This window comes from Castor canadensis, chromosome 14 (genome assembly GCF_047511655.1).
Source record: "Castor canadensis chromosome 14, mCasCan1.hap1v2, whole genome shotgun sequence".
In the NCBI taxonomy this organism is placed as follows: domain Eukaryota; kingdom Metazoa; phylum Chordata; class Mammalia; order Rodentia; family Castoridae; genus Castor; species Castor canadensis.
This window is the reverse complement of record NC_133399.1, coordinates 95,431,524-95,446,298: the sequence shown is the minus strand read 5'-3', so window position 1 is coordinate 95,446,298 and position 14,775 is coordinate 95,431,524. Positions and strand designations below refer to the sequence as shown.

The window sequence follows — 14,775 nt, the reverse complement described above, 5'->3', positions numbered from 1 at the left end:
AGACAAAGGCCACATGTTTTCTGTTGTATGTGGAAGATAGATCCAAAAGATAAACATATACACAATAACAGACATGATCATACTCAAACTTACATGTAGAACATGTTTGTCACGGTGGAATTGCTCTGTGGAACTCGGGAGGAGGGAAGGGAAAGGAGAATGATAGTCAACAATATTGAAATACATAACATCTATGGGGAGAGGATATAACTATATGTACTGAAAGTTGCTGAATGATGGAGGTGGGAAGGAAGGAGTAAGGGAGAGTAACAGAAAGGGCTGAACTGACCAAAGCAAAGTATACTCACAGCAGAGATACATTGGGAAACTCCTTTGAACCTGGACTTAGGAAATAAAAATGAAAGACAGGACTGTGAAATAGGTACAGTGTGTTTGTGGGTACTTGTGGGGGGGGGTGAATGGAGGAGATGAAGGTGAGGGAATATGGTTGATAGACTTCATATACATATATGAAATAGAACAATGAAACCTCTTGCAAGTGATTTAAGTGGGATGGAGAAAGGATTGTAGGGGAGAGATGGTGGGGGTGATCTAACTAATGTACAGTGTAAGCCTATTCGAAATTGTCACAAGGAACCCCCCCCCCCCCGTGCAACGAATATATCCTAATAAAAATGAAAAAAATGGCAATTATAAATAAAGCTTTGTCATCATGAAAAACTATGTATGAGAGAGAAAGATGAAGCTCTAAGCGAAGAGTTTATTTGAGAATATATATAAAGAATAAAATTACAACTCAAAATATGCATATAGACTAGATGGTCTCTTGGTGTACCTGCAGAACACAGGAAAGAGGCTGGGTTGGTATTAGGAAAGAGAAATGTTGTATGAGTTGTTTTGATAGAAAGTTGATTAGGCACGCCAAGTGTGCTGGTGCATGTCTGTGATCTCAGCTACTGAGAGAAATAGGAGAATCTTGAATTCAAGACCAGCCCAGGCAAAGTTAGCCAAAACCCTGTCTCAAAAATACAAAAGGGCTGGGGAGTGTGGCTTATATGGTAGAGTCTTACCGATAGATCTCTATCATTGGGTGAGCATCTTACAGGAACTAGCAAGTGACTATGTTTGGTAGGTAAGACTTGTAATCTTAAAGTTATGGTTAGTCCCTTGTAATTTTTGGATGAGACTTGTGAGATAATTTTGGAATAGGTATATATGACCTGAAGGCCCCCCCAAGAGGGCCTGTTTGATACTGTTTTAGTTAGATATAACATAATAATTCTGTTTTGTGTAATTAATATTCATGGATGCTGTAAACACTTGTGTGCAGATTTTTTTTTTTTTTTGAGACACAGACTCACTGTGTAGCTCAGGTTGGACTGCACTTGTGATTTTCCTGCCCTAGCCTCCTGAGTGCTGGGATCACAGGTGTGTGTCACTGTGTCTGGCATCATGTACACATTTTTGTTTGGCCATAGGCATTCAGCTCTTTCAGATAAATGACAAGGAGTGCAATTTCTGGATCATACAGTAAGAGTGCGTTTGATTTTAGAAGAAACTGCCAAAACTTTACTTGCCAGCAATGAATGAGTTTTGGTTGCTGGATATCTTATCCAGTACTTGGTGTTGTCAGTGTTTTTGGTTTTTAGGAGTATTAATAGACATGCAAATTCTTTTTTTTAGATGTGTACACTTCTGTGATTGCAGAAAAGGTTTAGTATCTTTTTGTGTGCTTATTTTCCATCTTTTTATCCTCTTTGATGAAGTATCTATTCAGATCTTTGCCCATTTTCAAATTGGCTTATTTATCTTATTGTTCAATTTTAAGAGTTCTTTATATTTTTATAAGATATGTGCTTTGCAAAGATTTTTGTACCAGTCTGGCTTATCTTTTTGTCCCTTCTTCACCCACCCCCGCCTTTTTTTTTTTCTTGTGGCAGTCCTGGGGTTTGAATTCAGGGCCTCATACTTTCTAGGTAGATACTCTACCACTTGAGCCGCTCCACCAGCCCCGTTTTTTGTTTGTTTGTTTGTTTTGTTTTTGAGAAAGGATATTACTGTATAGCCGAGGCTGATCTTGAACTCACATCTCTCCTGCCTCAGCCTTCCACATGCTGGGCTTACACGTACCATCATGGCCAGCCTCAGTTTACTGTCTTTAAAGTGTCTTTTGGGGAGTAGTTTTTTAGTTATAATGATGTCCAGCTTACTAACTTTTTTTCTTTCATACTTTCAGTGTTACATAAGAAAAGATTTGAGTTCAAGCCTCAGTACCCCCCAAAAAAACCCAAAACCAAAACAACAACAAAAAAAGAAAAGTTATCACCAGATCCAAGCTCTGTTAGGTTTTTCTGTTGTGTTGTCTTCTAGGAGTTTTATAGTTTGTGTTTAACATGTAGATCTGTGATCCATTTTCAATGAACATTTTTGGAAAAATAAGGTCTCTGTCGAGATTATTTTGCATATAATGTGCAGTTTAAACATCATTTGTCAAAAAGACTCACCTTTCTCTATTGAGTTTATCTTACTTCTTGGGGGTTGTTGTTGTTGTCATTTGTTTGCTTGTCTTTTATGGTGGTACCAGGAATTGAACTCAGGGCTGAATGTATTCTAGGTGAGTATACTACCACTCAAGCCACACCCCCAGCCCTTTGCTTCTGTATCGAAGATCACTTGTGTGGGACTTTTACTGAGTTCTCTATTCTTCTGTTCCATTGCTGTTGTTGTTGTTGTTGTTAATTTTTTTATCTTCACTTTCACATTTGTTTTGGTTTAATACTTTGCTTACCCAATACTTTGAATTTCAAAAAAAGACTTTATATCTGTAAATCCAGTGATTTTACAATTACTCTAGAGCTGCTTATTGTTTTTAAGTCATCCTGTGTTCAACCTTTTATAAAGTGGATACTTACTAATGAGGGTTTTGAAAATTTGCACATTGGATTTTTTAAATGCTCTCAAGGGGAAACCAATTAATCCTTCTCATGGTATTTTGAAATACATTATTTGAAATGGATCTGTTATTTCACCTTAGAAAAATGTTTTAAATATATGCTATTAGAATATAGTTAATTGTGAATACCTAGAAAATAACCTAGCTTTTCTAGCAAATTTTTACTCTTAGAACTTAGAGATGACAATATTAAGCACTAAGTGAATGAGTCCTTATTCTCAACCAGACACAGTCCTGGGTGCTTTCTAAGCCATTAGGGTATTTCATCCTCATAGCATTCTTGTTAGGGAAGATATTATCATCCCTTAAAGATGTGAAAATCAGGGTTTAGAGAAATCACATAATTGCTAAGGTCATACAAGCTAGTACATGGCAGAGCAGGATTCAAACTTCCTATGTTAGACTGCAAAGCCCAAACCACCACAATCTCCTGGGCACTCAGACTTCATGAGTGAGAGATGGGTTTACAGGAAGGCTAGTTTGGCAAAGATTAGTCCTTTGTAAATTTTTAGATAATAAATTTTTAGATAATTATATAATAGAGCTTTTTCTCTTTGGGAAGAGTGAATATATTTGTGAAATCAAGAAAAGTTGTTTTTAAGTATTTTTTAAACTTCTGATCTTACTAGTTTCAGGGAGAGACTGGGATGCACAATTATTTTATGTCCAAATAAATTGCTTCTATAGAATTCAGAATTATCTACATGATAAACCATTTTTAAATGTCTGTCACATATTCAGATTGACCAGCATTTAAGTTTTTTTTTTTTAGTTTAGTGTGCTTTTCAGAGTTTTTTTTCCTTCATAGTGTCCTAGCATCTTGTGATGTTTTACATAATACATTCAAGTGCGTGGATTTAGAACACCATGTACTTTATGATTTATGTGATCAGAAGGTTTTACCAATTTTAATACCAATAGTGTCTTCACCATGTAAGGATGTTTAATTTTGAAATGTCATAAACAGGAGTGACTCAGCTGAGTGAGTGTCCATCATGACAGCCTTCCTATCTGTGCTGCTGCTGTGCTGGGGTAGAAGCAAAATACTCAGGATACTTTCTGGAGGATCTCTGAGTTTGTGGATGGTAGTCCTTGCTCAGAGGAAGTTTGTGTTTTCATTCTTAGGTTAGATTAAGTTAGGAAATGTTTCTGAAGCTGGGAGACATGGCTCAAGTCTATAATCCCTGGACTACATGAGTTTTAGGCCAGCCTACACTACATAGTAGGAACCTATCTTAAAAACAAACAACAACAACAAAAAATTCCAGAAAAACAAAAAGGAAAGAAAAGAAGCATTTCTTTTTAAGCAGTTTGAAACTGTAATACTGGGATGTTGGTAGAATGACTTTTCTTCTTAATTCCCAAACAGAGCAACACTTTGCAGATGTCGTACTTAGTGAAGAATTTCTCAACCTTGGCATTGAACAAGTGTGCAGCTTAATCTCAAGTGACAAACTTACCATTTCCTCTGAAGAGAAGGTATGTACATTTTTCTTTTCCCAGTAAACAGTGACAAAGTGTGTTTCTCTATTTCAGTTTATTTCATAAATCTGTCAGCCAATGTGAGTAGTGATAGCCAGTGATCTTTGATCTGGAAGATGAGAAACTCAGCTGGTTCACTTGTTGATTGTTTAAATTCACTTCTCTGTAGATTTCACAACCAGTACACGCTAGTTTTGTTCTTGACTTCCATAGCGATAACTTGCACACATGAAGCTATCAGAAACAAATACCTTTTGGGAAATGGATTTCTTTCTACAGCTATATACCTGTAAAAATTGTAATCCAAAATTATGAGTTGAAAGAAGTTTCCCAGAGTGGCAGGGTTTCATTCGTTCTAGACTGAATGTCCTTGGTTGTCTTCCTTCAGGTTGGTTTCCTGTGACATATAACCTCCATGTGTCCTCCATCTCTCCCTCCCTCCCTCCATCCGTGCAGCTGCTTCTTCTGGATGTAGCCCTTTGTCTCTTTACATTCCAGGTTTTCTTTATCATCCTTCAGAACCTTTCATATTGTTGGAGAAAGAAGCTTCTCTTGGTGGGCTGTTTTTTTTGTTTGTTTTTTCTTCTTTTAGCACAAGAGAATTGGGTCACAAAAGCCTGTGAAAACATTGTGCTTAAAGGAAATTAAACCTAAGTTTTTCTTTTGTGTAGTTTGCATTTCAAGTTATATAAACTTATCTCTCAGGACAGTCATCCCACCTGGATAAGAGGACATATTCACTCTAGATTTACAATTTAAGAAAATATGCAAAAACTATGAGATTGTAATCTTAGTACTTTAGAAGTATGGAGAATGATGTCTGTTTACATTTAATAGATATGTATTGAGTGCCTGCTGTGTACCAGAGACTGTTTGGGGGTCCTAGATATGAAATTTACAAAATAGCCTTTCCTTACGGACTGGTGGGGTAAACAGTGCCATGAATAAATGATTACAGAGCACAATCAAGGATATCGTAGGAGCATTTTGACTTTCCTGGGAGTACATGTGCGGAAGGCAGTTCAGCTTGGTTTGGGTGTGTGATCTGAGCTTTAAAAGTGAGTTTGAGTGGGTGATGTAGCTCTGTGGTAAAATGCTTGGCTAGCATACACAAGGTCCTGCCTTCAACTCCAGAACCACCAAAACAAACAAACAAACAAAAGTTTGAGTGTGCAGGAGAAGAAGGGTGAGTGGGAATGGGAAGAACACTCCTGAGAGAGGGAGAGAACAGAATATACAAAGAATATACAAAGAGGTGTCAGAGAATACTAGCATTCAAGTTGTTCAAGTGCAATAGGGGTTTAAAATGTGTTTGGGAGAGTGGTAGGAGATGAAATGAGAAGGTGGCATCATAAGTGTTTTAAGGAAGAGGATATGACTTGCATTGGAGGATCTGCAGTCAGAATCATATATAGGTGATTCAGCTTTGGAGACTAGCGTTCATGGTGGTGGTGAGCAGAAGGAGCCAAAAGTGGGGCTGTTGAAGTCATGTCATTGGGCAAAAGGATGTGATGCAGGATGGTAGAAGCAGGGTGGGGAGAAAACAGAACTGAGGAACACGAGAGAGAGTCAGCAGGATGCAGACGGTCTTGTTCACTTTCTTTATCTCTAACACCTGCCACATGAAAGTACTTAAGTACTTATTGACAGGATGAATTAAAGAAGGATGTTAATTATACTGTGCACTATTTTTAGTTTCTTGCTCTATTACTACATCAAAATAACCTATTTTTGCTTCCAGGAATCTATTTGCATACTGTCATACATTTTTTTTACAACCTTTTAAAGATTATCAGGTAATATATTCATCAGTCTGAGAGGAAATTATATAGAAGAACATTGCCTACATAGTGTTTATTAGCTTTTTCACGGAAATATATTGTAAGTAATAATGTTCTTGCTGCTTAGTAAAAAGTTTTAAAATGAGTTATTTATAAGGGTACATGATTTTCATTCCAGAATATAAGCTGGCTTTATTTCAGGTGTTTTGTTCAAAAGGGCCTTGAGACTCAAATCTATGTAAGTAGAATTACATTCAGGTTGGAAAGCTGATAGCAAAATAGATCACGTGTCATCACATCACCACAGCTACTTCTCTTGTTCAGTAAGACTAGATAAAGTATCTGGTAAAATGCTTAGTAAATACCAAATGAAAGTACCTACTAGATTCCATGTTTAAAAAAAAAAGAAAAGAAATAGATTGAATGGTTTTGTATGTTGCAAATCAGCATTTTGAAAAACTTTGAGCCATGGATTAAACTTGAATGTCTTAGCAGGAGTTGTGACTAGAATGTAGTCTTTACCTGTTTTATCCCGATGTCTTGGTGCATAATATAGTGCTTATTTTTCCTTTCCTCATGTTTTCTGCAAGGTATTTGAAGCAGTAATAGCTTGGGTGAACCATGACAAGGATGTGAGGCAGGAGTTTATGGCTCGGCTGATGGAACATGTCCGGTTACCTTTGCTTCCTCGAGAGTATTTAGTTCAGGTAATTGTATAAGCAAAACATGAACGTCTGGGCTGACAGTGATCAGAGCTGCAGTATACAGGTCCCCAATGTGCAGGGAAGAGGATGGTAAAGGTACCTGCCATCTTTGAAGCTGCTCCCTCTCATGCTGTTCCCCATTCTTAGAAATGTTTGGGTAAGCAAGAACTGGACCTTGTCTAGGGTAGTGTTGGTGGTCATTTATAGACCTGTGAATAATGTGCCTGTGGCTCGGTTTTCTACTTTACATCTTCTTTGCTTTTTCTTTGGATTCCCCAGCAGGAATAGAATTTTAAGAGATGTCCCAAATACTATTTAATTCTATTTCATAATTTCACAGTGACATGTATGTGGTTTTTTTATTTCTAAGCTGAAGGAAAACAGGTGATTTGGAATAAATAGGAGCAAATTATTCTTCCTAGTCCCTAAAGTATTTTAAATTTATTATTTTTTAAATTAATATCCATCTACCAATGTTTCAGCATTATTTTTTTATAAATGAAACCATCTAAAGAAACATTTATTTATTAAAAGATTGGATCTGAGCATTTTAGGACTTCTCGAAGTCTCATTATTTAATGTTTTAAAAAAAGAACAAAAATATCCTGTCTTGCATTTGAGGTCAGGGATAGCCAGGACAAAATTAGTTTATGATTTAGGAACATTGGTTTTAAGTATTTTGAGAGCTGGGGCATGGCTCAAATGGTAGAGTGCCTGCTTAGCAAGTACAAGGCTCTGAATTCAAACTCTAGTACTACGCCCCCCCCCCCCCCCTTATTTTTGATGCTAGGCAGTGGCTTTTACTTGTAATCCTAGGTACTTGGTAGGCGGACATTGGAAGGATTGCAGTTCAAAGCTAGCCTGGGCACAAAGTTAGTGAGACCCCCTTCTCAACAAAAAAAGCTTAGCATGTCCTTCATGTTATATAGTATGTGCCTGTCATCCCAGCTATGAGGAAGGCATAAATAGAAGGATCTCCATCCAGGCTGGCCAGGGCAAAAAACCTGAGACCCTACCTGAAAAATAACTAAAGCAAAAGGGTTGGAGACATGGCTCAAGTGGTAGAGCACCTACTTAGAAAGTGTGAGGGTCTTAGTTCAAACCCCAGTATCTCCAAAAAAGAACTAATAAGAAAATGAAAATGAAATATTTTGAATCTCTTTTTTCATATATTTTATTTGCCCTGTTAGGTTTAAAAAAGTATCGTTAATTTGTTAGTATTGCTGAACCCATTTGAAGAACTCATTATCTGAGTTTTTTTTTTAAAAAAAAAAAAACTATCTGACTTGCTGTGTAAAGATAAGAAACAGGTGAATATAGTGGTATTTTAAGAGTCCATCGTTTACTATAGGTGACACTGAGCTGTATAATTTTCATTACATATTTTCTCTTTGTTCTTGCATAATTTTTCTCTGTAGGCCAGACACTTGAGCAGAAGTAAACTGATCTAAAGAGACTAGTTACTGCTTTTTCCCCTCCTCTTCATTTTTGTTTTTTGGCAGTTTTATCATGAAATAGCTCATGGGATGTGTCTGCTTTCATCCTACAGAGGGTTGAGGAGGAAGTGTTGGTGAAGAACAGCAGTGCTTGCAAAGATTACCTTATCGAAGCTATGAAGTATCACTTGCTTCCGACAGAGCAGCGGATCTTAATGAAGAGCGTTCGAACCCGTCTGAGGACACCCATGAACCTTCCCAAAGTAGGCTCGTTGTTTGTACTTGTTACTGCCTCGTCTGCAGGCCTTAGTGAGCTGCTGATAATTTTGATCATCTGGATTTCCACGCTTTATTATTTCAGTTTCCCTGCAAGAAAAAATGTGGCTAAGAATGCATCCTAGAGTCCATGATTTAATCACTCGATTTTACATGTTAAGTGTGGGATTGTTTGGCTCATTTAATGTTTATAAATTATATGATGTCACTTTTTCTGGCATGGAAGACAACTGACTTTTGTCCCTTCTGAGTTTTACTCACTACACTTATAGTAGAAAGTGCTAGCTGTCGTCAGCGAGGGAAAGAAGGCTAGGCAGAAAGATTGTTTGTAAATGAGGTGGCTACATAACCAAAAAGCTGGTAGTGTTGCAGGATTACCTACCACATCTAAGGATGGTAAAGCAGTGTCTGCAGTTCCTCCACATTCTGTTCCTTGTTGTGCACTATTTGATGGTTCCTCACACTTCATAGGTAGCCATTTCAACTTAGATTTCCCATGTATCTTCCCAAATCTCCAGTGTGTACATTTTCCTGTGCAAAAGTTCATTACAGCTCCATCTTTTTAGTTGTGGCCATTTGTGTTTTACCAATTGATTTTCATTCCATAATAGCCCCTCATTTCTGTCTGTCTGTTTGCAATTCTTTCTATTCTGTTTGCAGCTTTACAGTACTAAAAAACCAACACTTGAAACACTGTTTTGTATATAGTTTGACCAGAATTATCCATAGTATTATGCTTTTATTTATGTATTTATTTGTAACTCATGTGTTTAGAGCAGTGCTAGAGTAAGAAACAAGAATCTTTTATCATTTATCATCTTTAGTTGTTGTTCTTTCCCTTCCACTGAATTATGTCTTGTAAATCCATTCACTTTAATGCTCTTATTTACTGTTTTATTTTTGGAGTCCACATTTTTAATTGCTTCATATTTAAATTGATGTTGTTTTGCCCATTGTTGATGTCAGTTCCCAATTTAGAGCTAACTGCAGGTTTTTCCATTGTGTTATTTACTTTTCTAGATCATTAGTAAATATTTTAATTTAAAATTGATCACGAGGGTAAGGGGGAAAAATTAAATAGATCACAAGATGGGTACAGTGGTACACACCTGTAATTCCCAAGCACTTGAAGGCTAGAGCAAGAGGATCTCGAGTCCCTCACCAGCCTGGGTTACAGAGCAAGACCCTGTCACAAACAAACAAAAACCCTAAATAAAATGGATCTCATCACTCTCCCTGGTGATACCTTATTAGAAATATCTACCTGATGACGTAATCCATTTGTAGAAAGTTTTAATCTGTATGATTATGTTTATTATCTAATCCAAAAACAAGTAATTTGGCATAATATTTGATGAGATTAAATGGATTCAAATTTGGCATGACTTTTTTGTCCTTCTCTGTGTTACTCCTCATTTTATAGGTCCCTAGAAATTCTGATAATATTTCCAGAATATTCTGAATTTTTACTGAGAATTTTTATCACTTAACAAAAGGTGTTTACAAGGCATTCACTTTCTATCCTGTTTTGAAAATTAGTATTTGCCTTTTTTAAATTTTCTGATCTCTCCTCAGTTCTCCAAGATTTTTCAAACATAATTGTAAGTGGCTCAGTAAGTACACTAGCTACACTCGCTAGTTCCCTAACACCTTAGTGTGCATGCCTTCTGGGTCTGCTGATTTTGAGTGTTCACATTTTCCAAATACCCCTTTACCTGCTTTTTTTTTTTTAATAAGTAGTCATTTTTATAAACCTTCATTATTTCATATTCATTCATATTATTTGGTATCAGTTTTTGTTCTTACAAAAAAAAATCAGTTTAGAGAAAGTGTTCGAGTCTTGGCCATACATCTAGAGCTACCTTTTATGTCATGCCAGTCTTTCAAGCTTCCTTCTACTTTATTTCTTCTCTTCTCAACTTGTATACTCCCTCTTTTGGCATCTTTTCTTTCTTTCTCAGCAGTACTGGTGTTTGAACTCAGGACTTCACACTTGCTAGGCATTGAGCCACTCCACCAGTTCCTCTTTGGACATCCTTAGCTATGTGGCAGAGAGACATTTAGAGTGAAAATGAATTCACTTCTGATGTCCAAAATAAGCATGTCACTTGCAAACCTGAAGAGCTCTTGATAAAAGTCTATCAAGTATTTCATTTTCTCTTTTGTTAAGTTGTGGCCACCCGTTAGTTACATTGTTCTGGTTTCTTTGCTGTGACTTTGCCCTTCCACTGTGCTGCACTTGTGTGAAGCTCCACGGAGCTTCTCTTTTATTCTGCTCTCTCAAACTGGCTCAGGAGGAGATGCAGCAGGTATAGTGGACATCAGTGAGCAATACTGAGTGTGACTTTGCCTGTTCTACTTGTAACATCCCTTCCTCAATGTTTATAAATCCACACTTACACATTGTAGGGTTTTTTGTTTTTAGGTTTTGGTTTGGTTTGGTTTTTTTTTTTTTTGTGATACTGGGGTATGAACTTAGGGCTTCACACTTCCTAGTCAGGCACTCTACCACTTGAAGCACACCTTCTTAAAAGGTGCTTGTGTTGGAAGCTTCTCAATAGCACCATTTTATCATTTTAGAGTGGCTGTACACAGGATTAATTCTAAGCAAATAAGAATGAAGCAGAGATTAATTTTTTGTGCATGTATATTTCATAGCAATGATGCATCTTATTGTAATCATGATAAATCAAACAAAGTGCAATAGTAGTGCTGAGAAAATTACCATAAAGCTCTGATATTTCTAACACAACAGTGACTTTGTCCTTTTAATGTTACATTCTCATTTTGTGAACTTACCCTAATTGAATGTATGATTGCTTTACAACTCAAACATTAGTTTTGCATTCATTCAGTAAGCATTATTAGGATTGTGTATGGCATTTGGACATCATAATGAACAAATGCATATGTTTTGCTGCTGTACATCCTTTTTTCTCTTTGGAATTTATAGTTTTTGCAATGGTGTCTTGTTTCTGGAGATATATATAAAATTTGCATTTTCCCCAATGTGTCTGTTGAAATTTCCAGTTAAAAGATTATGAAACTTGATTTTTTTTTCCAGGAGACATTTTAAATTAATGTTGACTAGGTGAAGAAAATAAAAAGAACAAAGTTTAATTGGCATACATTTCAGAAGGGTTACTTGAATTCACCTGACTCTATGCCTTGCATTCTTCCAGTGTTACATTTATTTTCCCTACATAAAGATCTTCCCTTTTTCTTTTTCCTTTTTTATGCTTTTAAGCGTAGGCAGTGTGGAGTTTCTCAAGTGAGATCGGGTGCCTCACAGATAAGTGGGTGTCAGCATTTAGCAACTCCTTGCTGATTGCAACACTAGTTGTTAGCAATTTCTTCATCTTTGACCCTGCTCTCCTGCCCTCCCATTGTACATCTCATTGCTGGAGTCCCCAGTCCCATACACCCTGCTTTTCTTGGTTTAGTAAAGAACAACTGTTACTGTTCTGTAGTAACCATATTTTCTCTTCCTTCTTCCTTTTGATGTGCAGACTGTTGCCTGGAAATCATGAGATGCAGAATTTCAGATTATCATAAAATCTGTAAATCAGTATTGTCTCTCAAGGATTCAAAAAAATGTATTCTTTTCTGCAAGTTTTAAAAATTGATCTTTGTCAGATACAGTATTTAAGACTTTTGATATAGTGTAACTTCAAGTTACACTAAGTTTTGAACTTAGATCTGTAAATGTAAGATCTAACTTAGATCTAATGTTAGATCTAAGTTTTGAACTTAGATCTGTAAATGTAAGACTGATCTTGATGTGAATTCTAGTTCTGTGGTTTAAACAACCTTGCTCCTCCTGTGTTTTTCTTTTGGTGATAGAAGGTGAAGTTATTATTGTGGATTTTCTTTATTAATTCTTCCTTTTATTTATTTGAATTTAGCAGTAGAAAAATGACATACCTGAAATAAATTGTATGTTTGGTCTGTTCAGTTTTCTTTTGGACCTTTAAGATTTCTTTCTGCTCTGTAGTTACTAAATAATTAACATAGGTATCTTTGTGGAGGCTTGGGATTTTCTCTGATTCAGCAGTGATATTTTCTGTGTTTCTGTCTTTTTGTAATCTAACTACAGATAGGTCATTGCTCAGTGAAGATTGCAAACCCTATTTGTGTTTATGAGTTACTCCATATTCTGTTTGTTTTAATTTTCTTTTTAAATATCTTGTCGTTCCTATCATCTTTTTTTTGCAAAGCAGACGCTCTATGGCTTGAGCCACACCTGCAGTCTATTTTTCTATGGTTATTTTGGAGGCAGGGTCTTGCAAACTATTTGCCTGGACTGGCCTTGAACGTGATCCTCTTGATCTCAGCCTCCCAAGTAATGAGGATTACAGGCATGAGTCACCAGCACCTGGCATCATCTCATCTTTTCTCCTTGCTGTTCTTTACAGTTTTCCATGGAAGACACAATCATGATGCTTTTTCTGATTTGACAGCTGTATACTCAGAAGAAGACAAACACACTGGCTTCTAAATTCCATCCAAGTCTCAAGGCCCTGTAGTTCCACCCCCTGTAGAAATTTTCACTGAATTATAGCAGCTTTTCATTTTCTGATCAGCGGTAGCAATTAATGTTATATTAATCATATATAATTGTTTATTCTTTAATTACTTCATGGGACTTGTTTTCTTAGTGAGATCTATAAACTCTTGGTGGGTAGAGACCATGTTAATTTCTTGTGTATAATAACTAGCTAGCATAGTTACTGGACTGAATTAAGGAAACGTGTAGACCTGATTTATTTTCAGGAGTGCATTTGTTCATTACGTTTTCTAGAATCTCCATTATTTGTCCTTTTGGTTGTTTTATTTGAAGGGCATGGCGGGGGCATCTCTGTCCTCGAGATCTAGGAATCTGTGCTGTCAACTCCAGTTCAGTTGTTCCCCCTTTTATGATACCCCTGCTTTCCATGTTTCCTTTAATACCTTACTATCCTTTTCACCTCACCTACCTAATAACATAAATTTAATTTCTGCCTATTCTAGACTGTGAAGATCTAATCCCTGGTCATTCATTGCAAAGCCAGAATCTGGTTTTTAGCAAGCCTGACACACTGCAGCCTTGCCAGTGCTGACTGCCTGCTGTTTTTGGCTTAAATACAGCTTTTGCTTAAAGGATCAGAAACTTTATAGTTTCTGAAATCCTTATTTTTGACTAAATGTGCTAGATTATAGAATCGTACTTCTATAACGTGTCATTACCCCTCCCCTTGTTGATGTTTATTACATTTTGTTTAGGTGATTGTTTCCCCCATCCTACCCTACATCTTCATCCTAAGACTCCCCACACCAATGTCTTTGTAGGACATTATAAATCTCTGAATAGATTTTTCGCTCCAGCACTTACATTTCTGCCCTTCCAGTTGATGGTGGTGGTTGGGGGCCAGGCACCAAAGGCCATCCGAAGTGTGGAATGCTATGACTTTAAAGAAGAACGGTGGCACCAAGTGGCAGAATTGCCTTCCAGGAGGTGCAGGGCAGGTAAGCATGATGCATCATGGCCAGTTCTCTACTGCTGGATCTTTGAGAGTGTCTCTTTCTGGTCTTAGTTTATTTGAAAGTGTCTTATTAGAAAAGCTTCCACTGAAATAGCTGTGTTTAAAGTGATTCAGAGAGGCCTCATACAGCTCACATTAAGACATTAATAGGAACAGCTGCTGTGTCTTCCCCTATATGTCCTGATCCTCTAGTGTAAGCAGGAGTTGGCAATCTGCTGAACATTTTCTTGGGTACCTTGATGAAGTGTTGAGAGGGGCATTGTTTAGCTTGGGACCCTTTCGTTCTAGGAGATGTCTGACTCAACTATAAGACCACATTGTCCTCATCCAGGCATCTGTTTCACAGACATTTGTTGGAATAGATCTTATTTAGGCAAAACAGCATCAGAAGAAGCCACTGTAAATGTTGAGAATCCTTCCTGGGACTTAAACGTGGTTCCATAATTTCTGTCTCCCATAGTGAAATGAATTCTAAACATAACAGAACATTTGTACAATGGTAGCACGTCCACAGTAAACATCTTGGAGATTGTTTCAGGTCAGCATACCTAGAGTTACTTCATTCTTGAAGAGTTGTGTAGGGCTCAGGGTTTAATTCAATGAGGGAATGCTTGCCTAGCATGTGTGAGGCCCTGGATTCAACCCCTCCCCCCGCAGCCC

At 37.1% G+C, this 14,775-nt stretch overlaps 1 protein-coding gene across 4 annotated transcripts in view; it reads left to right on the top strand.

Annotated features, from left to right (window-relative positions):
• Klhl2 (kelch like family member 2) overlaps positions 1-14,775 on the top strand; it is a 96,846-nt gene that overhangs the window by 69,608 nt on the left and 12,463 nt on the right. For all 4 annotated transcript variants that reach the window (XM_074055042.1, XM_074055041.1, XM_074055040.1 and 1 more), the window contains 4 exons: positions 4,284-4,393; positions 6,768-6,884; positions 8,431-8,580; positions 13,981-14,098. In XM_074055042.1, the coding sequence (XP_073911143.1) occupies positions 4,284-4,393; positions 6,768-6,884; positions 8,431-8,580; positions 13,981-14,098 (495 nt within the window). The remainder of the gene's footprint in view (positions 1-4,283; positions 4,394-6,767; positions 6,885-8,430; positions 8,581-13,980; positions 14,099-14,775) is intronic.